Source organism: Scyliorhinus torazame, chromosome 16 (assembly GCF_047496885.1).
Source record: "Scyliorhinus torazame isolate Kashiwa2021f chromosome 16, sScyTor2.1, whole genome shotgun sequence".
Lineage (NCBI taxonomy): Eukaryota > Metazoa > Chordata > Chondrichthyes > Carcharhiniformes > Scyliorhinidae > Scyliorhinus > Scyliorhinus torazame.
In genome coordinates this window covers 36,908,159-36,931,672 of record NC_092722.1, presented here as the reverse complement: position 1 = coordinate 36,931,672, position 23,514 = coordinate 36,908,159, and the positions used below count along the sequence as shown (strand labels likewise).

At 45.0% G+C, this 23,514-nt stretch overlaps 1 protein-coding gene and 1 long non-coding RNA gene across 2 annotated transcripts in view; one reads left to right on the top strand and one right to left on the bottom strand.

The window, feature by feature from the left end:
* The window catches only part of casp9 (caspase 9, apoptosis-related cysteine peptidase), a 44,923-nt gene that overhangs the window by 15,839 nt on the left and 5,570 nt on the right, over window positions 1-23,514 (top strand). The window contains exons 5-7 of the mRNA XM_072478274.1: window positions 936-1,025; window positions 4,347-4,497; window positions 21,503-21,679. Coding sequence (XP_072334375.1) covers window positions 936-1,025; window positions 4,347-4,497; window positions 21,503-21,679 — 418 coding nt within the window. The remainder of the gene's footprint in view (window positions 1-935; window positions 1,026-4,346; window positions 4,498-21,502; window positions 21,680-23,514) is intronic.
* On the bottom strand, window positions 193-19,517 carry LOC140392725 (uncharacterized). Its single transcript, XR_011935418.1, has 3 exons — window positions 19,416-19,517; window positions 6,279-6,389; window positions 193-1,732 (listed from the first exon to the last, which is right to left on the bottom strand). It is a non-coding gene; the product is annotated as an uncharacterized lncRNA (long non-coding RNA).

Sequence of the window (23,514 nt, the reverse complement as noted above, 5' to 3'; positions counted from 1 at the left end):
TATTTCCACACACTGCTAATAATCTTTGATTTGTCATTATAGATCACAGAGAGCACAATGTGCTTGTACAAGGCAGCACAGCTTGTACAAGGCAGCACAGCCTTGCCTCAGATACTTTACTGAAAGGAACCTGTCGCTTCAGAACTAACCAAGTGCGTTCAAAAGAGCCAGAAAAAAGAAATTATTGTGCTTGCTCAAAGCATGATTTCCCCCTCTGTATTGAATAGCACTCTTAGGAGTTACAGCTATCCAAATTTACCAGGAGTCTTACATAATCTCTCATGTTTTCATAACTTCAGCCAGGCCAAATTCTGTATTGTGCAAAATCTATTCCGAGAATTTAGCCAGGCTTTAACAAAAATCAGGTAGGCAAAAGGAACATAGGAACAAAGACCATTTAGCCCCTCAAGCCTGTTCCGCCCATTTAATGAAATCATGACTGATTTGCAACCATATTCCTTAATACTTTTCATCAACAAACGTTTATCAATCTCCGATATAAAAGTAAGGATTGGGCCACAGAACCTCAATTGCCATTTGCAGACGAGAGTTCCATACTTCTCTCAGCCTTTGTAAGTGTTTCCTAATTTCACTCCTAAAAGTTCTTTCTCCAGTTGCTGGACTGTGCACCCTCGTCTTAGTCTACCCAACCAGCGGCTAGAGTTGGACATAGCAGAAGGTTTAATATTTATGTAATGACTTTATTCATACCAGTAACTGTGCATGATAAAAATATTTGGAAAGACCTCATGCCTTATGGTTTTCTATTTCCTGGTCTCCCAACTACTTTTCACTTCCTCTGGTAAAACAGAACATTGCCACCATGATGCCATGTTCCCTGTGGTGACTTGATTTGTGAAAATCTTCGTTTTAACAAATGTTGCATCATGGATTGTCGGTGTTTCCTCAATCTGTTATGTGTTTCTCTCTGACAGTTGATGATAGAGGAGTTGAAGAATCTAGCTCGCAAGAACCATAAGGATTTCGACTGCTGTATTGTAGTTATTCTTTCACATGGCAGTCAGGTGGGTCAAGGTACTGATTTCAGCAGTAGGTACAGTAGCTGCATGGCATAATTTAGTCCAGTAGGTCAGTAATATTTAAACAATAGGGTAAACATGTTTTGTTTTACTTCTGTTTGGGTGTGTGCATTTTTCTCTTTGGTTTCGTCATTTGCTTTCCACTTCTATTTCTTTCTACATCCTACTTCTTTTACTGCACTAGTTTTTCTGTTCTTTCCCAGCTGAACCTGACTTGGAAAAATTCCTCTTCAATAATTTCAATGATTGTGCTAAATGCACAATTGTCACCACTGTCTGCCATGCACTGCCCTTGGGTGGATTTTTACAAACAAGTTTGTTCACAACCTTTGAGCTGCTACATTAATGCGGAAGCGTTTCCCAAAGACCTGCATGTCCCTTGAGGTCCCAGTTCCTGTAGTGTTGCTACAAAGGACAGAGGTCCAACAAGGATGTCCCTAACAGAAGCCATGCAGGAGAACTGAAGCAAAGACAGAAATTGCCAGAGGTACAGCAGGTTCATCAGCGCTAGTCAAAGAGAAAAGACAAATTAATATTTGAGAAAATAGTTCTTTTCTCTCTTTATATGTTAAATATCTGTGTTTCCAGCATGATTATATTTCAGATTTCCACTATTTGTAGCTTTTTATTGCTTATATTTTCCATTGACGTGAAGTACTTGACAGATGACATTTGTTAAACCTCTGGGATATCTAAAAATAGACATACAGACAGTTTTCATTTTTATTTTGAATGTTCATACATTATAAACGGGTATAAAGTAAAAGCACCTTAATATATATATTTTTAAATGTTTATTCAAAATTTTTCCAATAAATTTTTCCAAAACACTCCAGAAAGGAAAGAAAATATACAAAAGAGAAATAAAAAGGGCATTACGCCAACACACAAAGAAACGTAATCCTCTAACCATTAAACTATCTAACAAACTAAGAACAAAAATGGGGCAAACGCCACTTACATAAACCAAAACAAGAACCCCCCCTCCTTCCCGGGTTTCTGCTGCCATCGACCTCTACCTAACGTTCTGCGAGAAAGTCTAGGAATGATTGCCACCGCCTGGAGAACCCCTGCACAGACCCTCGCAAGGCAAACTTTATCTTCTCCAACCTGAGAAATCCAGCCATGTCATTGATCCAAGCCTTTATTCTTGGGGGCTTCGCGTCCCTCCACATTAGTAAGATCCTTCCTCGGGCTACCAAAGAGGCAAAGGCCAGAACTCCGGCCTCTTTCAGCTCCTGCACTCCCGGCTCGTCTGACACCCCAAATATTGCTATCCCCCAGCTCGGTTTTACCTGAGTATCCAAGACCTTGGACATAGCCTTTGCGAAGCCCCTCCAAAACCCCGCAAGTGCCGGACATGCCCAGAACATATTTTTGACAAATCTAAATTGTTAAGTGACAACCAGTGAACTTGCATGAACAAATTGCCCATTTTTCTTCATTCCATGGTGTGGTAATGATCTTTTTTCAAACCCATGGACCAGAACCTGTACTGTGCAAATTCTTGTGTTTTGAACTTGAAGCCTCTAATCTGTTTTGGAAGAGTCTGCTTCTTGTTACCTATTTGCTACTGAATTTCTGCTTCATTGGTGAGAAAATGGGGAGTACCTTTGTCCATGTCAAAAGTTCCAGCCTGAGGGAAAAAATCTCAAAGGTCAGTTCGCCACAGTATGTCCCTATGTACATTTGTCAAGGAGCTAGCTTAAGCTTCATAATCATTTTAACTACCAGATGATGTATGTGTGGGAGTGCTTACAAACAAAAATAGGCTGGGGAAATAAACAACTTGTAGAGTGTCACATAGCTCTTCATTTGAAGAGTAAGAGTGACTATTTCTGAATACAAAATCTTTTTTACTTGTGGGAAACTTTGTGCTGCTTTAGCTGAAGAATATTTGTATTGTAGAATGGATTTTTTTCCTCGATTTCAGGCACTTTTAAAAAAAGTATTTTTATTCAAAATGTTTAACATTTAAAGCACACAACCCCCCCCCCAGCAGCTGACGGTAACTAGCTCCTTGAAATGTTGTATAAACAAACCCCATCACTTATGGAATCCCTCACTTGTCCCCCTCCGAGCAAATTTCATCTTTTCCAAGTGCAAGAACTCCATTAAATCCCCCAGCCGCACCGAGGCACAGGGTGGAGAGACTGAGCTGCACCCCAACAGGATCCACCTGCGAGCAATGAGCGAGGTGAAGGCTAAAACATCCGCTTTCCACTCCCATCTGCAACTCCGGCAAGTCTGACCCCCTGAATATGGCCCCAGGGGACTGGGCTCTAAATCCACGTGCAAGATCGCCGACTTCGGGCAGGACCAGAACACATGTACCTAATTGGCAGGGCCCCTCCCACACCACTCACTAATATCTTCCACCCTCTCATACAATCGGCTCATCCTCACCTTCGTCAGGTGCGCCCTATGCACTACCTTTAGCTGTATCAACTCCAGCCTCGCTCTGAGGTCGAGGCATTCACCCTCCGCAACACCTCACACCACAACCCCTCCTCCAGCACCATTCCCAGCTCATCCTCCCACTTGGCCTTAACCCCCTTCAGAAACACCATATCCTCCCCAAAATCCTCCCAAGGAGTATTGAGATGAACACCCCCCCAAAGCTCTGCACTCCCCCCCGCCCCCCCCCCCCCCCCCCCAATCAAAAACGAGGAGTGCGGCACTGCCGGGAAAGTCGAAAAAACCTTTTTCGTGAAATCCCGCATCTGCATGTACCTGAGAGTCTTCCCCCCCCGTGGGATCTCAAACTTCACCCCAGCTCCTCCAAACTCGCAAACCGCCCTTCTAAAAACTTCATTTCCATCACCCATCGCTCCTCCCATCCCTGAAACCTAGCATCTATCCTCACAGGCTAAAACACATGGTTTCCTCCGATTTCAGGCACTTATTAGAAACATTAAGCCCTGTCTGGTCAGCATAGGTTAGACACAGAGTGAAACTATCCTAAACCTTACTCCAATAACATACCTCAGTTGCATCCTCAGAACGTACCTCTTACAGCAACAATGGCATTTTACATCTTTTATGTCAACCTCCCTTGTCTGCCGTCTGTGCAGGAATTACCGTTTACAGTATGTCTACCAGACAGGAGACTTTCACCTGTCGTTATGTTTACTATACACATCAGTATAGAAAAAATATTTGTGTAAATTATCCTTTTTTCAGTAACTAGCATTAGCTGGGTATGGGTGTACACTGCAGTGTAAATACATTAGCTACACTTCCTGGGTGTAGACGCAGACTATGCTGTTATAATGTTGAACGTTATACACATGTTTCCCTACTCAGGCTCAGCACAGGCAATTTCCTGGTGCAATTTACGGAGTGGATGGGGGTCAACCAGTGCCAGTTCAGCATATTGTCAGCTACTTTGATGGTTCACACTGCCCAACACTGCGTGAAAAGCCCAAATTATTCTTCATTCAAGCTTGCGGTGGAGGTAGGTGTCATAATTGTTGCTGAGTTATGGAAATGGATCACTTATCAGAAACTTTTTTTTCTCCGGTGTAATTTTATTCAGTGTCAAGATCCTAATGTATAGAATGTAAAATAAACAGCTTGTATGCTCATTTCTTTCATACATGAAAATTCAAATATAGAAATTAATTCCAGTTGAGATTTTGGCTGCTTTCATTTAAAAAAAAAAAAATGTTTTCAATAAATTTTTCATAATCAGAACAACCCAAAACAATCAAACAGAAAAATACAATAGAAGGGGGTAAGAAGCCAAAAACACACACAGTATCCAATTAACCTAAACGTAAAAGCCCCCTAACAGCTGATGGTGACGAACCCCTTACAAAAGGAAGTAAATAGTTGCCATCTTAGGTAGAACCTCTCCGACGAGCCCCTGATGGTGAACTTGACCTTCTTCAAATTCAGATATGACATTAGGTCACCTGGCCACGCATAGCCACAAGGCGGAGTGGGAGAATTCACCCAAATAACACCTCTGGGCTATCAGCGAGGCAAAGGCAAGGACATCTGCCTTCACCCCAGATTGTATCACCGGCAAACCGGACACCCCAAATATGTCCACCAGCGGCCATGGATCCAAATCTACACAGACTATCTCCGACATGGTGTTGAAGAAAGACGCCCAGAAGACTATCAACTTCGGACAGAACCAGAACATATTCGTATGGTTAGCCGGCCCACGAGTACACTGCTCACACTTATCGTCAACCCCAGGGAAGAATCTGCTCATCCTAGCCTTGGTCAAGTGCGTCCTATGCAAAACCTGAAACGGAATCAGGCCCAGCCAAGCACATGAAGACGTGGAGCTGACTCCACAACTCACCATTAAGAATAGGACTCCATTCATCCTCCCATTTTGCCCTTGCACCACTTAACAGAGCAGAATCCGTTGAAAGGATGAGACCATCTATGTCTGAAATAGACCCCCCTCCCTCCTCAGGCCTAGCCAGCGATAGAATCCTCTTCATCAGGGAAGAGGGTGGCTCCAAACGAAAGGAGGTAAATGCTTTACACAAAAAAGCGCAAACTTGGAAATACCTAAAAAGACTGCAACTGGGTAGCTGGAATTTCTCAGCTAACTCCTTAAAACTAGGAAACCTCCCCTTCAGGTCTCCAAACCGCTTCAGACCCTTCACTTCCCAAAATGTAAACGTCGAATTTCAACCAGCTGGTAGTAAAAGGTGATTATTACATATGTGGGCTAGCGAAGACGGGGAAAGGAGGTTGAAATGCTGCCTAAATCGCTTCCAAATTCTCAGGGAGAAGACCACCACTGGATACGAGGAAATTCTTATAGGGGATAAAGGCAACGGTGCAGTAACTATTGGACGAAGACTAGAGTAGTGCGGGAGTGCGCTTCCATATGGTTCTGGGATCGATAAACCACAACAATATTTTCAGAATATTGGTTGCCCAACAATGAAACAAAAAATTGGAAGGGCCAGGACCTCGATAATCTGTCCCTTTGGAGCAGAACCCCACTGATTCTGGGAGTCCTACCCAGCCAGATAAAAGAAGATAATTTGTTGACCTTAATAAAAAAAAGGATTGGGTGAGAAAAATGGGGACACTGAAAGAGCAATAGAAATCTCGGGAGCACGTTCATTTTAATAGTCAAGGATAGGGGGAGGTTGTTCCACCTCTGCATGTCTACCTTAATACCACTAACTGGACTGGACTAATTTAACTTATGAAGTAAGGCCAGCTGTGGGCCACCCGGACCCCCAGATAACGAAAGCTCACCTTGGCAAGATGAAAAGGTAACATCCCCACTTGGGCTCTCCTCCTTGGAGGGTTAACCAGGAAGCATTCCCTCTTGCCTATTTCAACTTGCATCCAGAGAAGTAGCCAAAACTGCGAAGAAAGTTTGTTATGTCATTCACAGAGGATACTAGGTCCGTAATAGAGAAGTAGGTCATCCGCGTAAAGGGCCACCCGATGCTCCACCCCTCCCCGATTAATCTCCCTCCACTTAACAGAGGATCTCAGCACTATAGTAAGCGGCTCTATTGCCAGAACAAACAGGAGTGGGAACAGTGGACACCCCTGCCTTGTGTCCCTAGTCAAAGGGAAATAATCAGAGTTCAGGGCATTCGTACGAACATTAGCTGTGGGGGGTCTTGTACAATAGACGAATCCAAGAAATAAATTTCTGGCCAAAACCAAACCTCCCAAGAATCTCAAATAAATACTCCCACTCCACTCCTTCAAATGTCTTTTCAGCATCCAGAGATACAATCTCCTCTGCTTCGGGGCACTGAGGAGAGAATAAGACAACATTCAACAGGTGACTTATTATGGCTGACAATTGTCAACCCTTTTTTCTTTTTTCTGATATAAGTTTAGAGTACCCAATTCTGTTTTTCCAATTAAGGGGCCAGGGTCCCAGGTTCGATTCCCTGCTGGGTCACTGTCTGTGCGGAGTCTGCACGTTCTCCCCGTGTCTGTGTGAGTTTTCTCCGGGTGCTCCGGTTTGCTCCCACAGTCCAAAGATGTGCAGGTTAGGTGGATTGGCCATGATAAATTGCCCTTAGTGACCACAGAAGGTTAGGAGGGGTTATTGGATTACAGGGATAGGGTGGAAGTGAGGGCTGGGTCGGTGAAGACTCGATGGGCCGAATGGCCTCCTTCTGCACTGTATGTTCTATGTAATATAGCATGGCCAATCCACCTACCCTGCACAGCTTTGGGTTTGTGGGGTTGAGACCCACGTAGACATGGGGAGAATGTGCAAACTCCACACGGACAGTGACCCAGAGCTGGGAGCGAACCTGGGACCACAGCAGCAATGCTAACCACTGTGCCACCGTGCTGCCCCTGTGAGGCAGCAGTTCTAACCACTGCACCACCAAGCCGTCCATCAACCATTCATGAAGCCTGTCTGATCCTCCAAGATTATATTTCGAAGGCAAGGCTCCATCCGAAGCGCCAGCACCTTGGCGAGTAGCTTGACGTCCGCGTTCAGAAGTGAAGTAGGACAGCACGAACCACACTCTGTCGAGTCCTTGCCCCTCAACAGTTGGGATGGGTAGGGAGTCCAAAAGTCCGACATGACCGATCAATCAACAGGTGGCTCTGATCTATAGAGATCGCAGTGAAAAGATTCAAAAGCTGCATTAACCTAAGGAGGGGCAGAAACGGGGTTACCCCTCGAATTGCCTATCTTTGTGATCTCCTGCTGTTTCATACGGGCCTTCTCCCCGTATTCATAGAACATACCCTTTGAACGTTGTAATTGGCTTACCGCCCTGTTAGTCGACAAAAGTGTGAAATGTGTTTGCAATTTCTTCCTAACACCAGCAACTCTAGGCTAGAATAAGCGAGACTGGTGGTCCATCTCAAGAATGGAGTCCACCAGCCTCTGCTGCTCCACCCTCGCTGTCCCCACCAAATGCAATCTTGTAAGAGATAATTTCCACCCCTAAGGGCTTCCCATAGTATGGAAGATTAGACTGACCCCGTTTTGTTAAATTGTATATAGTCCTCTGTGGCAGTGGACATATACTCACAACATTTTTTTTAATCTGCTAATAGTGTGTCTAACCTCCAAGATGATTGTTGGGTGGGGCCAGACCCTAGCGACAAACTAACGAAGTGCAGGACATGGCCTGGAATAACAATTGCTGAGTACTCAGCCACCACTGCTAAAGGGAGGAGAAAAAATTAATTGGGTGCTCTAAATTTGCGAATGTACATGATGGACATGCGAAAAAAAACCTCATTATCGCGTGGGTACAAGAAATGCCAAGGGCCTAGGCCGCCCCCTCCCATCTGCGTCATGAAAGACCACAAAGCCACGACCATACCTCTAGTGCAAAGGATTTAGGCTTGGGACGATCCAATCAAGCATCCAAGACATAATTCAGGTCCCACCTAAAATAAGCTGATGCAAGTATAAATTGGGGAGAGAGGCCAGCAGGATATTAATAAAATTCATATCATCCCAATTGGCGGCATAAATGATAACCATGACCACTGGGGTGCCCACCAAGGGACCACAGACAATAACTTATCAACCATTGTGGTCGTCTATAATCTTACAGGCCAAAAAAACATATTGCCGCACCTCTCATCCTACCATAGAAACCGAATGAAAGACCTGCTCAACTCAACCCTTGCGTAACCTAGTTTGATCTCTGACCTGCAAATGGGTCACTTGCAAAAACACCACGTCGGATTTTAAACTCTTTTAAGGTAGCAAAAACCCTCTATCCTTTCACTGGGCCATTCAGACACCTAACATTCCAGGTGGAGTTCCCCCCCCCCCCCCCCCCCAATCACGGTCGGCCATTTCCACCAAGAAAGATTACCCACGGAATACTTAAAAGGTACAGCAAACAAATCCATCCAAGGTGACCATCAAACCAAGTCAAAGGACTGGACAAAGAAAAATCTACAGACACCGACAGCAAACTACCTCTCTCCCTCCCCCCAACGCCATCGCCCTTGAATACAATCACACCCAATTACAAATAGAAGCGATACAAACAAAAACTACTAAAGCACAAACAAAACAAAAACTCTAAGCTCGTTATCTAAAAACTATTAGAATGAGCTGCAGCGAACCCCTCAAAACCGCTCTAGTTAACTAATTCTTGGTTAGCAGGGAAGCCCCCGACTGGAGAAAAAGAAAAATAGAAGTAAAAAACAAAATACCAAAATCCATATACCTTGCGCACCAAAATGATGCTATAGATTACCATAACGAACAAAACTCCACATAGTGTAAAACCCCAAATCTGAACAAGAACTCAACCCCGACTAGAACAAGAAAAAATCAGAATGAACATGAAGCCCAACAATGTGAGAATTCAACAAGCCCGTTGACAGAACCGAAGAGAAACAATGACACCTCGCCCAACTTGTGTCTTTTAACAAAAGAGTCCGCCTTTCCCGGTGCGTCGAAGAAAGTCTTTTCCCTCAAAAGTAACTGCTAAGCTGGGTAAACCACACCGCACCGGACTCCACTTTTGTACAGAGTTGCCTTGACTCCATTGAACGCGGCCCTGTTCTTTGCTAGCTCTGCACCCAAGTCCTGATAGAACCTGATGGAGTGGCTATCCCACTTAAAGTTGCGGTGCTCCTTTGCCCATCTCAAAACCTTCTCCTTAAAGGTGGATCCTTCGTGGATCTTCAGGAAGAGGCCTTGGCCAAAATGTACGATGGGCTTGGTCCAACTCAGAAGGGGATGTGAATTACCCTCACCCACCAACTTGCCGAATATGCCAGAAAATGTACTCAGTGAGCGTTGGGCCCTGCATCCCCTCTGGCAATCCCACAATCCAAATATTTTGCGTCCTGGACCTATTATCTCGGTAATTCATCTTGGCTCTCAACGATCCATTAATTTTGATCACCGAAGACAATTCCAGTGAGGCATTCCGATTGCTGTGGCCCGACAAGGCCAGCTCCATATCTTTGATCGTGGCGCCCTGGGCTTCAACGGTCTGACTCGTTTCCCCCAGAGCCGCTTGAATGGGGACAAACGCCTCTTCAATTGATTCCTTGATGTTTTCCGGCACAATTGATCGGTGCTTTTCGAATTTCTTCGCCAAGATACTAGAAAGCAGCTCAACCATTACTGGAGTGGATGGAGGACCAGAAACTGACTCTGAACTCCGAGAGGCCTCAGACTGTCAATGCGTCTCTGCTCCAGCCGCCTTTCCCCCTGATTTATTTTGCACATTTAAGTCATACACCACCTTTATTACAGTAACTATGAGTTTCCGAGAGTAAACAATCTGTAGGGCTAAGAAAAGAGGCAAAAAGTACAATACTCCAGTGGTTGCCACCTCGTGCGCTTCTTCCCCCTCCGCTGGAAGTCCTCCACCTATTAGAAACATTAAGAAGAATCAATGTAGTGACTCTTGATGCTTAGTTAAGCAGCCAGTGACCATATTCAAGAGTCTGTTCACAAATTGTCAGCTCTACAACTATAACCAGAGTCCTTGTAGTTTTGTTCCAGAGTCTCCAGTGGGCACTATTAGTCTCCTTTTATTGCCCAGTTCAGATGGGATTATTACTTTAACTCCACCTTAGAAACAGTGTTCAAATCCGCACTAAAATATTTACTGTCAAGATACGGTCGTCGAGTGGTTATACAGCTGGACTTGTGACCCGGTGGCATAGACTAATAAACAATAGAATCTGTGTTCAAAACCCACCGGGATGGCAATTTGAGAATTAAAATTTTGTGTTGAAACAAGATCAGAGGATAACAGTATCAATAAATGTGACTACGAAGCTTTCAGATAGTCATAAAAACCCAACTGTTAGTTTTACGGAAGCAGACCTGCCATCTTTAGCCCACCTGGCCTGTATGTGACTCTGGACCCACGACACCCGAGCAAGACGTAATCAAACTGCTGCAAGGAATAACAAAAGTAAAACTCGTCTGCAACCGAAGCAACAAATCAGGACTTAAGAAAAGCACGCTTAGCCCAGACGAATCCTCAAAGTCCTCGTCACAACATCAAGAGTCTAGTGCCTAAATTGAAGGACTGTCCCACAAACTAGTTAACCTGACATTTAAAAAAAAAAAAAAGGACTTTCATTTAGCACTTTTCATGACTACCGGACATCTCAAAGTACTATAAGCCATTGAAGTAGTCTCTGATTATTGCCATTACTGTGTATGCCCCAGCCCCATTAGCTGGTCAGATCAATCAGAGATGGGGGAATTGTGGTACACCGTCAGGAGTGGCAACAATGAGTCTGAGCTCCATGATGCCTCATGCGACAGGTCAAACATAGGCAGTATCTACCACCCTCCTTCTGCTGATAAGAACTAGGAGCAGGAGTAGGCTATTCAGCCCCTTGAGCCTGTTCCACCATTCAATATAATCATTGTTGATCTCATCTCAGCTTCAACTCCACTTTCCTGCCCGTTCTCCATAACCCTTCAACCCATTATTTATAAAAAATCTGTCTATCTTCTCAAATTTACTCAATGTCCTGGCATCCACCGCACTCTGGCGTAGCGAATTCCACAGATTCACCATCCTTTGAGAGAAGTAATTTCTCATCATCTTTGTTTTAAATCTGCTACCCCCTTATCCTAAAACTATGATCTCTCGTTCTAGATTGCCGCACAAAAGGAAGCATCCGCTCTACATCTACTTTGTCAATACCTTTTATCGTCTCATATACCTCAATTAGATCTCCCCTCTCATTCTTCTATACTTGAGAAAGTATAGGCCTAAACTTCTCAATCTCTCTTCATAAGGCAAACCCCATGGGCGGGATTCTCCGAAATGGAGGCAGAGTGTTCGCACCGTCGAGATTCACGACTGCGCGAAACGGCCCCTATCCCGACCGATTCAGGGCCCGATAACGGGCTAGGAGCGGCGCCGTGTCATTTACGCGCGCCAGGCCTTGGCGCCGCTGCATACATGACGCGGCGGCGCCGCATAACTAGCGTCACCCGTGCATGCGTGGTTGCCGTCCTCTCCGAGTCCGCCCCGCAAGAAGATGTCAGACGGATCTTGCGGGGCTGCGGAAGAAAGGAGGTCCTCCTTCAGAGAGGACGGCCCGACGATCGGTGGGCACCGATCGTGGGCCAGACCCCATTTCAGGCCCCCCCCCCCCCCCCCCCCCCCAGCGTTCCCGCGCTGTTCCCGCCGGCAGAGACCAGGTGTGGACGGCGCCGGGGGGAACCCGCCGTTTTGGGCTGGCCACTCGGCCCATCCGGGCCTGAGAATAGCAGGGGTGCCGGAGAATCGCCATTTTGGGTGTCTCGGGCGATTCTCCGGCCTGCGCCGTGCGGAACTTGACGGGGCCGTTCTCGCCGTTTGGGAGGGCGTCGGACCGGCGTCGCGGGAAAATTTGGCGACCCAGGCGATTCTCCCAACCGGCGCGGGAGCGGAGAATCGCGCCCCATATTTCTGGAATCAATGTAGTGAACCTCCTCTGAACTGTCTCTCATGCAACATATCCCTCCTCAAGCAAGTGACCAAAACTGTACACAGTACCCAGGTGCGGTTTCACCAATGCCTTGTACAGTTGCAACAGCACTTCCCTACTTTTATACCATAAGACATAGGAGCAGAATAGGCCACTTGGCCCATCGAGTCTGTTCCGCCATTCAATCATGGCTGATATTTTTCTCATCCGCACTCTCCTGCCTTCTCCCCATAACCCCTGATACCCTTTTCCTTTAGCTAACAATGCCAAAATTCCATTTGCCTTCCTTTTTAAAAAAAAAAGTCAAATTAAGGGGCAATTTAGCGTGGCCAATCCATCTACCCGTCACATATTTGGGCTGTGGGGGGTGAGACCCACGTAAGTGCGGGGAGAATGTGCAAACTCCACATGGACAGTGACCCAGAGCCGGCATCGAACCCAGGTCCTTGGCGCTGTGAGACAGCAGTGCTAACCACTGCACCACCATGCCACTCCCATTTGTCTTCCTTATTACCTGCTGTACCTGAATAATGATTTTTTTGCGATTCATGCACGAGGACACCCAAATGCCTCTGCACCAAAGCAATCTGAAGTTTCTCTCCATTTACCTTTCTATTTTTTCCGACCAAAATGGATAACCTCACACTTATCCACGTTAAACTCCATCTACCATATTTTGACCCACTTACTAACCTGTCCATATCCATTTGTAATATTATTTCCTCATTGCAATTTCCTCATTCCTATTCCACCTATTTTAGTGCCATCTGCAAATTTGGTTATAGTACCATCTATCAAACGCGCAATAAAGAGGGCTAAAAGGGGTCATTAAATATCTTTGGTTAACAGGGTTAAGGAAAATCCCAAAGCCTTTTATTCGTATATAAGGAGCAAGAGGGTAACTAGAGAAAGGATTGGCCCACTCAAAGACAAAAGAGGGAATTTATGCGTGGAGTCAGAGGAAATGGGTGAGATTCTTAATGAGTATTTTGCATCGGTGTTCACCAAGGAGAGGGACATGACGGATGTTGAGGCTAGGGATGGATGTTTAAATACTCTCGGTCAAGTCGGCATAAGGAAGGGGGAAGTTTTGGGTATTCTAAAAGGCATTAAGGTGGACAAGTCCCCAGGTCCGGATGGGATCTATCCCAGGTTACTGAGGGAAGCGAGGGACGAAATAGCTGGGGCCTTAACAGATATTTTGGCAGCATCCTTGAGCATGGGTGAGGTCCCGGAGGACTGGAGAATTGCTAATGTTGTCCCTTTGTTTAAGAAGGGTAGCAAGGATAATCCAGGGAATTATAGACCTGTGAGCTTGACATCACTGGTAGGCAAACTGTTGGAGAAGATACTGAGGGATAGGATCTATTCACATTTGGAAGAAAATAGACTTATCAGTGATAGGCTGCATGGTTTTGTGCAGGGACGGTTGTGTCTTACAAACCTAATAGTATTCTTTGAGGAAGTGACAACGTTAATTGATGAGGGAAGGGCTGTAGATGTCATATACATGGACTTCAGTAAGGTGTTTGATAAAGTTTGGAAAAAGTGAAGTCGTATGGGGTTCAGGGTGTACTAGCTAGCTGAATAAAGAATTGGCTGGGCAACAGGAGACAGAGAGTAGTGGTGGAAGGGAGTGTCTCAAATTGGAGAAAGGTGACTAGTGGTGTTCCACAGGGATCCGTGCTCGGACCACTGTTGTTTGTGATATACATAAATGATCTGGACGAAGGTATAGGTGGTCTGATTAGCAAGTTTGCAGATGATACTAAGATTGGTGCAGTTGCAGATAGCGAGGCGGACTGTCAGAGAATACAGCAAAATACAGATAGGTTGGAGAGTTGGGCAGAGAAATGGCAGATGGAGTTTACTCCAGGCAAATGCGAGGTGATGCATATTGGAAAATCTAATTCAAGAGTGGACTATACGGTCAATGGAAGAGTCCTGGGGAAAATTGATGTACAGAGAGATCCGGGAGTTCAGGTCCATTGTACCCTGAAGGTGGCAATGCAGGTCGATAGAGTGGTCAAGAAGGCATACAGCATGCTTGCTTTCATCGGACGGTGTATTGAGTACAAGAGTCGACAGGTCATGTTACAGTTGTATAGGACTTTGGTTAGGCCACATTTGGAATACTGCGTGCAGTTCTGGTCGCCACATTACCAGAAGGATGTGGATGCTTTAGAGATGGTGCAGAGGAGGTTCACCAGGATGTTGCCTGGTATGGAGGGTGCTAGCTATGAAGAAAGGTTGAGTAGATTAGAATTGTTTTCGTTGGAAAGACGGAGGTTGAGAGGGGACCTGATTGCGGTCTACAAAATTATGAGAGGTATGGACAGGGTGGATAGCAGCAAGCTTTTTCCAAGAGTGGGGGTGTCAATTACAAGGGGTCACGATTTCAAGGTGAGAGGGGGAAAGTTTAAGGGAGATGTGGGTGGAAAGTTTTTTACGCAGAGGGTGGTGGGTGCCTGGAACACATTGCCAGCGGAGGTGGTAGAGGCGGGCACAATAGCATCATTTAAGATGCATCTAAACAGATATATGAATGGGTGGGGAACAGAGGGAAGTAGATAATTGGAAAATAGGTGACAGGTTTAGATAAAGGATCTGGATCGGCGCAGGCTGGGAGGGCCGAAGCGCCTGTTCCTGTGCTGTAATTTTCTTTGTTCTTTGTATCCCTGCCATCAATATTGTAAGGATCCTCCTGAATTCCTGTTGCTAGTGGGATGGTACGAGTGTCCTCAACCATGAAAACTGAGGCAAAATATTATTTAGCATCTCTGCCAATTTGGGTTCTTCACTATTAACACCCTGGTCCCATCCTCCAAGGGACCAACATTCACTTTAGCTACTCTCTTCCCTTTTATATACTTATAGAGCTTTTGCTATCCTTTTTTTTATCTTTTGTACTCGTTTTCTTTCACAATTTTCCGTTCTTTTTATTACTTTTTTAGTAACCCTTTGTTGATCTTAAAAGTTTACCAATCTTCCATCCTGCCACTGGCCTTTCCAATATGGTATGCCTTAGTCTTTGTCTTTGTTATCTTTAACGTCCTTGCTTAGCCATGGTTGTAATTTTCCCCTCTTACAATCTTTCTTCCTCTGGAATGTATTTTATTTGGAAGGAATTGAATATCTCAAACAACAGCCCCTGGATCCTTAACTATGACGTCATTAATTAATTCCTCCTCATTACACAATACCAAATCCAGAATAGCCCACTCCTTGGTTGGTTCCACAACATTATGCTCCAAGAAACAATCTCTAATACATTCAGTGAACTCTTCCTTGAGGCTACCCATGCCAATTTGATTAATCCAGTCTATATGCATATTAAAATCACCTATGATTATTGCCATACCTTTCTTACAAGCCCCCCAATATTTCCTCTTTTATACTTTTGTTAAACTACTGTTTGGGAATAGATCATTCCCACCAGGGACTTCTTTCCCGTGCCATTTCTTATTTCTACCCTGGCTGAATCTAGGGGCGTCATTCTCCGACCCCCCCCCCCCCCCGCCGGGTCGGAGAATGGCCGTTGGCCGCCGTGAATCCCGCCCCCGCCGAAGTCTCCAGTACCGGAGATTGGGCGGAGGCAGGAATCGGGCCGCGCCGGTTGGCGGGACGCCCCGCTCAATTCTCCGGCCCGGATGGGCCGAGGTCCCGCCCAGAAATTGCCTGTCCTGCCGGCGTAAATCAAAGCTGGTATTTACCGGCGGGACCAGGTGGCGTGGGCGGGCTCCGGGGTCCTGGGGGGGGCGCGGGGCGATCTGACCCCGGGGGGGTGCCCCCACGGTGGCCTGGCCCGCGATCGGGGCCCACCGATCCGCGGGCGGGCCTGTGCCGTGGGGACACTCTTTCCCTTCCGCCTCCGCCACGGTCTCCACCATGGCGGAGGAGGAAGTGACTCTCCCCACTGCGCATGCGCGGGAAACTGTCGGCGGCCGCTGACGCTCCCGCGCATGCGCCGCATTTCCGCGCCAGCTGGCGGGGCAACAAACGCCATTTCCGCCAGCTGGCGGGGCAACAAACGCCATTTCTGCCAGCTGGCGGGGCGGAAATCCCTCCGGTGTCGGCCTAGCCCCTCAATGTTGGGGCTCGGCCCCCAAAGATGCAGAGCATTCCGCACCTTTGGGCCGGCGCGATGCCCGTCTGATTGGCGCCGTTTTTTGCGCCAGTCGGCGGACATCGCGCCGTTGGGGGAGAATTTCGCCCCAGGTCTTGATCTCCAATGCTTATATCATTTTTCACTACAGCACTGATCTCTTCCTTTACCAGCAAAGCTACACCACCTCCTTTTCCTTGTCTATCTTTCTGAAATATTGAGTGCCCTTGGTTATTCAACTCCCTGACCTGGTCTCCTTGTAACCATGTCCTAGTAACGGCCACCAAATCATACCCCTTTATCTCTATTTGTGCCTTTAACTCATTGATTTTATTCCGAATGCTTTGAGCATTCAGATACAAAGTCTTTAAGTTTGTTGTATTATCAAATTTCCCAACTCTTGTTTCATTCCTTGATGCAATATGACATTCACACGTTATGTCCTTTTTATATTCTGGTAACAATCAGCCTCATCGCTAACCTGCTTTCTCCTTTAACTTGGATTTTCTAAAGTTTTCCACGCAACTGAACCCTCCCCCTCCAATATTTAGTTTAAAGCGCTATCTACAGCCCTAATTATGTGATTCGCCTGGACTCTGGTCCCAGCATGATTCAGGTGAAGACCGTCCTATCAGAAAGCTCCCTCCTTCCCAAGTCCTGGTGTCAATGTCCGATAAATTCGAACCCATTTCTCCCACACCAATGTCTGAGCCACATATTATCATAGAATTTACAGTGGAGGAGACCATTCAGCCCGTCGAGTCTGCACCGGCTCTTCGAAAGAGCACCCTACCCAAGGTCAATACCTCCCCCTATCCTCATAACCCAGTAATCCCACCCAACACTAAAGGCAATTTTGGACACTAAGGGCAATTTATCATTGGCCAATCCATCTAACCTGCACATCTTTGGACTGTGGGAGGAAACCGGAGCACCCGGAGGAAACCCACGCACACACTGGGAGGACGTGCAGACTCTGCACAGACAGTGACCCAAGCCGGAATCGAACCTGGGTGAAGCAATTGTGCTATCCACAATGCTACCGTGGCCCAAATTTACCTCTTTAATCTTATTGACCCTGTGCCAATTAGCTCGTGGCTCAGGTAGTAATCTGGAGATTATTACCTTTTTGGTTCTTTGCAATTTAGCCCCTAGCTGCTCGTATTCATTCAGCAGAACCTCTATTCTTGTTCTACCTATATCGTCGGCACTATCGTGGACCACGATACCTGGATCTTTCCCCTTCCAGTCCAACAAGAACAACAGCGACAACAACAAAAACAGAAACAACAAGCATGACGAAAACAACAACAAGAACGACAACGAAAACGACTAAGACAGAAACGACAACAATGAAACAACGACCTGTACAACGTGGTACAACTCTGCACATGAAGGACAATGCCACAGCACACTGCAAAACAATGGCAAGAGTACAAACATGTCATGGCATGGCAACAAATCTCAAAAATTCACATTAGCTCCACAACAACCAAGCAAACCAGCTGTCAAGAAAGATGACATGCAGAATCAATACCACAAACACAAGAAAAAGCCCAGATCAGACAACAAAGATGTAACACCGAATCAATACCGTAAGCATAGAAACAAAAAAACATAAATCAGACAACAAAGTGACCATTCAAATACCTCATTGATGACTTCTTGGTTACTTAAACACTGGAACACTGATGACGTTCACAAAGAAATAACAACATCAACATCACCACTTCAAAAAAAATTTTTTTTTTAAAATTAAGATTGGACTCATAAATATTAATTGGCTTTGTATACTCGTCAAGATCATCACAACTTGTACATAACATCATTTGTCTACCTATTTCACGCAAGCAAAAAAAAGGAAAAAAACTTAAGGAGCCTAAATATATTAACATTTGGCGGACTAACTCATTGATTTTATGTAATGCCCTTGCAAACTGCATCCATTGTTTGTTCAATTTTCTTTACAACATACAGAAAATATGTAACACGAAAAAAAGGGGGATGTAGTGATCTCTATGTGTGCATGTACACAAGAGGTTAATGTGTAATCAGTAGCACCACATGATCACTAGAGGGCCAGACCAACAGGGGTATAAAAAGGCAGCCACATTGGGTCTCTCTCTCTCTCTTGGGTGCAGGGTGATCAAAGCAACAGCAGACTAGTTCAGATAGCCAATGGAGTTACGTATAGTTACCATAGTTAGATCTTGTTAACCTTATCATTAGTATCAAAGTTAAAGTAAAGAACTCATGTAAATATTGTTGTAGTTACTCAATAAACCTTTTGTTACTACTGGAAGAGTTTGAATCTTCTTCATCGGGATTCAGAATACCCCATCACTAACCAAGGTTTGAGTAGCACATGTTATCTACCAGACAGGTAACAAAACAGGAACCACAATGGGATCCACCAGTTCCCACATCATGCAGGTACAACACATTGCCTGGCCCTGAATCTCTATTTTATTTCATTTTTAAGTCATGTTCTTTTTAAAATTTCCAGTTGGTGTTTAGTTTTTTAATTTATAAAATATTTAATCTGAAAGCAATTTTGAATAATTCAAATTTGAGTAATTCAAATGAGCAGTTACTTGCCAGCCATTGAACATTCTCTAATGTCACCTTTGTTTTTCCCCACTCTGTTAAGGTGATATTCTCCCCCGTAGTTCCCATCCATTCTCCCGCTGTCTGAACTCAGAGAGTCCACCTCTCCTGCACTCTTTCTCATTCTAAAGCTGCTCTCCCTTTCCCTGCTGTTTTAACTCACTGGGTCCACCTCTTTCTGCACTGTCTCCTCCAGAAACTTTACTGCAAGGGGGGGACATCAATCAGCAATGGTATTTCATGAGTACCACCATTGACCATACTACCTGAGTCCTGAAGGATGTAATCAACAGTCTGGGATTGTGACTGATGGTGAGTGAATCACATCACTGGGAATAACCTACTTGATCACATCCTCACCACTCTAACTGTTATGATACATTAGTCCACAAAAGCATTGATACATATTATGGCTATACAGTCCTCATGAAGCACAGTCCTGACTTCACACTGAGGATACCCTCCATTATGTCATGCAGTGCTTGTCATAATCTCCACCAGTATATCATGGTGCAGACACACACACTGATGGACACACAGCAAGACCAATCAACACACACAACACCGCAGCCACTCACCAGTTAGAGCACACTCACTATAAAGACAGAGGGCATCAGATTGCCCACTCATTCGGGATGCAACCTCTCAGAAGGACAGAGCTTACAGCACAGATCTTCACCATGTGCTGAGTGCATAGACTGGTTAGGACAGGCATAGGTCTTTAGTTTAATCTAACATCGTGTTAACCCACAGTGAAAGTATGTTCAACAGTTTCTAGCTTAATAAAATAGTGTTGTACTATTTTAAGTGTTGGTGGCCTGTGTGTGTTCCACGGATCCAGAGCACCCAACACATCAGTGCTAATACTGTGCTAAGTGGGATTGACCTTCATCTGATCCAGAACAAATGAAGTAGCTCAAACCAAGCAACCGTGAGACAACTTGGTCAGCAGAATTATATACCACCACAATATGTTGTCTCATGCCTCAGAAATCCCTCAATCCTCTATCACAAGCATTCAAATGTTGTGCAGGTGAGCTTGATGTACCCTTGGTGAAGCAGCAGCAAAGGATTTCATTCATGCAGATCAGTGAAATCAGCGTAGTATGGACAGTGCAATCTCACAACAAAGACATCAGGCCAAACCTCCCCTGACCAGTCACGAAAGGAGCTAAGTTGTCCACCACCAAACTGAGAGTTTGTTGGTATTCCAGGTTCAGTGTAGTCCAACGCCTGGATGCAAAAGCAGCAGAATGGCAGTGGTTAATCCTTCCCAGCTTAATTTCTATTCCACCAAGCAAAGTAGCTCCAGGCCTTATTAAATAAATATATAAATAATATGTAAATAAATATAGGCATAAAAACTGAACAATTATAGGAAAGCTACCCTATTTCAATTTTTGATTTAGTCCATGCTGTGAACGTTCAGGCGAAAATATTAGTTTTAATTTTTAACATTTGCATTACCATTTGCCTTTTTTCATTGAAGTATTGAAATTTTAAGACCGGAAAATGTCATCTCAGCTGTGCAGAAATTAACTTTTCGAACTGTGCTATTTACTCTAGTCCCATAGTCTGCACATTCCCTGCATGTTTTTCTACTCTTTTTCAGATCCTTATCCTTCCTATCCAATACTTATCCAATTGTCTTTGAAATTCTTTGCTGCTCTTTATTTCCAAACTCTTTGGTCATCTACTGTCTCGTCATCTTTTTTCTTAAATGCTTTCACTCTAACTGCTTTTTATGTGTTTCATTTGTCTCCATCTATGGGACCATCTGTTTAGCTTATTGCTTGGGGAAGCGTGGGCAATGCAGTTTTGAAAGAGAGTCCAGAGGGAGAGAGAAAGGCCAAAAGAACACACAAGCGGAATAAACCAGCAATGCTATCACTTTTTAAAAATAAATTTAGAGTACACAATTCATTTTTTCCAATTAAGGGGCAATTTAGTGTGGCCAATCCACCTACTCTGCACATTTTTTTATTTTTAAAAATAAATAAATTTAGAGTACACAATTCATTTTTTCCAATTAAGGGGCAATTTAGCGTGTTCAATCCACCTACCTTGCACATTTTTGGGTTGTGGGGGCGAACCCCACACAAACACGGGGAGAATGTGCAAACTCCACACGGACAGTGACCCAGAGCCGGGATCGAACCTGGGACCTCGGCGCCGTGAGACTGCAGTGCTAACCACTGCGCCACCGTGCTGCACCCAGCAATGCAATCACAGCGGTTCTGCAGTGAGGGAGTCACTTTTGCACACTATCTCAGAGCATCCGAGTTATTTGAGGAATTAATTCAATGGGTTTGTACTTTCACAGCCTTACGGTGAAATGTTTTCTTTCTTACAGATCTGAAGGATACAGGATTCAGGACAGCTGAGGAGGTGGATAGTGCTATTAGTACACTCAATGACCCCATTAGTTTGCAGACCGACGCAACTCCAAGTCCAGCAGAAGATGAGCCCGATGCAAGACCAAGCTTACCAACCACTAGTGACATTTTGGTTTCATATTCTACCTTTCCAGGTACCTTTACTTGCCCAGTTAGTGCCTTTGGATTGATGTGAACCATGTTAGCTACGGATCTAATTGAATGTCAACACTGTTGCATTTCTCAGGCTCTTAACAGCTAGCATCAGTCAGATTATAACATTTTTATTGACCTATGTTAATTCTGTCTTGTGATTTTCATGCTAATCAAAATGATGAATGTTAATGCTGGAAAATTAAGCACTTCCAATTCTGGCAAGCCAACTGGTGACATTTTCCATTCACCATTTGTACTTCATGAAGTGAGAGTCATAGCTCTTGCCAATTAGCAATGGAGGATTTATCCTGTACACCCACCTTTGTAAGATACAATAGTACTGCATCATTGCGGGGGGGTGAACTAAGTTTCCAAATAAGTTTGTAAAGAAATTATGGTTCTGAAATGAAGTTGTGAACATTGAAGAGAATATAGTATTATAATGAAAAGCCTAAATATCGAGTGGTCATTTACATTTTTTACATAGAATGTAGTACACAGAAACAGGCCAATTAGGGCTCCTGGTGTGTGCCAGTGTTTATTCTCCACACAAGTTTCATGCCACTCCTTTTCAACTGACTCTAATAGCTTAACCTTCTATTTATCTCTCCTTCTTGTGTTTATCCAGCTTCCCCGTAAATGTATTTATTTACAGCACGGTGGCGCAGTGGTTAGCATTGCTGCCTCACGGCGCTGACGTCCCAGGTTTGATCCCGGCCCCGGGTCACTGTCCGTGTGGAGTTTGCACATTCTCCCCGTGTTTGTGTGGGTTTCGCCCCACAACCCAAAGATGTGCAGGGTAGGTGGATTGGCAACGCTAAATTGCCCCTCAATTGGAAAAAAAAAATAATTGGGTACTCTTGTTGCCTTTTCTGTGGCTCTGCTGTAACTATGGCAATCAGTGAGGTTGCCCTCCTTTCTTTTGACTCTAATGCTCCGAGTCGCCAGGTATCAAATGATACCACCACAAGGTTCAATCAGCTATCGATCAAAGAGCCAAACACCAGTTAGTTAGTTCAAGGTCAAGGGTACATTATTTACACACACAATTAGTCATGCAACATAAACACTACTAGTTAATTACACCTATTGACTAAGACAACCTGTACTTAACTTCAGGCACCCGGCTTAGGTCAGAGGAACAGTGGCCGCTGTCCGATTCTGGATCTATCGAGTGTGGAAAAGTAACTGCTGCTCAGCTAGGCTCATCCGTCTGGTAGCGAGCGTTGAACTTGGACTTGCTTCTGGTGGTGCTGCAATTGGAAACAGCCGTAACCGGGGCGCCGGGTCCAAAAGAGGACCAACGCATGGTGGACTCTCTTCTTATGCTTGAGGGTTTTCGCGCTCTTTTGGGTGGTCCTTCAGTTTGGACCCCACTAATTGGGTGATCCCTGATCACTATGTTCAATTTTGAACGAATATATGGGCGGGTGTCTGGATGGCTGGGCGTGTTCCAAGCGGTCACTGACCCTGTTATTTACGTTTCCCTAGCACGGAGTGGCGCCGAAATGGCTGGGACTATACCGGTCACTCAAGTACCAGTCCTTTGTCTTGGTGGACTTGGGCCATCAAATGCTAATCGGCCCATCAAAATGCTAATTGGTCAGAGTTTCGATACCGTCTGGACTCCTCACTTGCAAATATACATTTCAGGCTCGGAGCCTGCCTGAATCTTGCTCTGTCCATTTTACCCACTATGCTTTGCGAACTTCTCTGTTCCTGGTTGTAAGTGGCCATCCCAGGTGGCTACCCTCTAAATTTATTTAAAAAATGTATTTATGCCATTCACCTCAATTGCACATTGTACATTCTCACTCTCCAGATAAAAACGTTT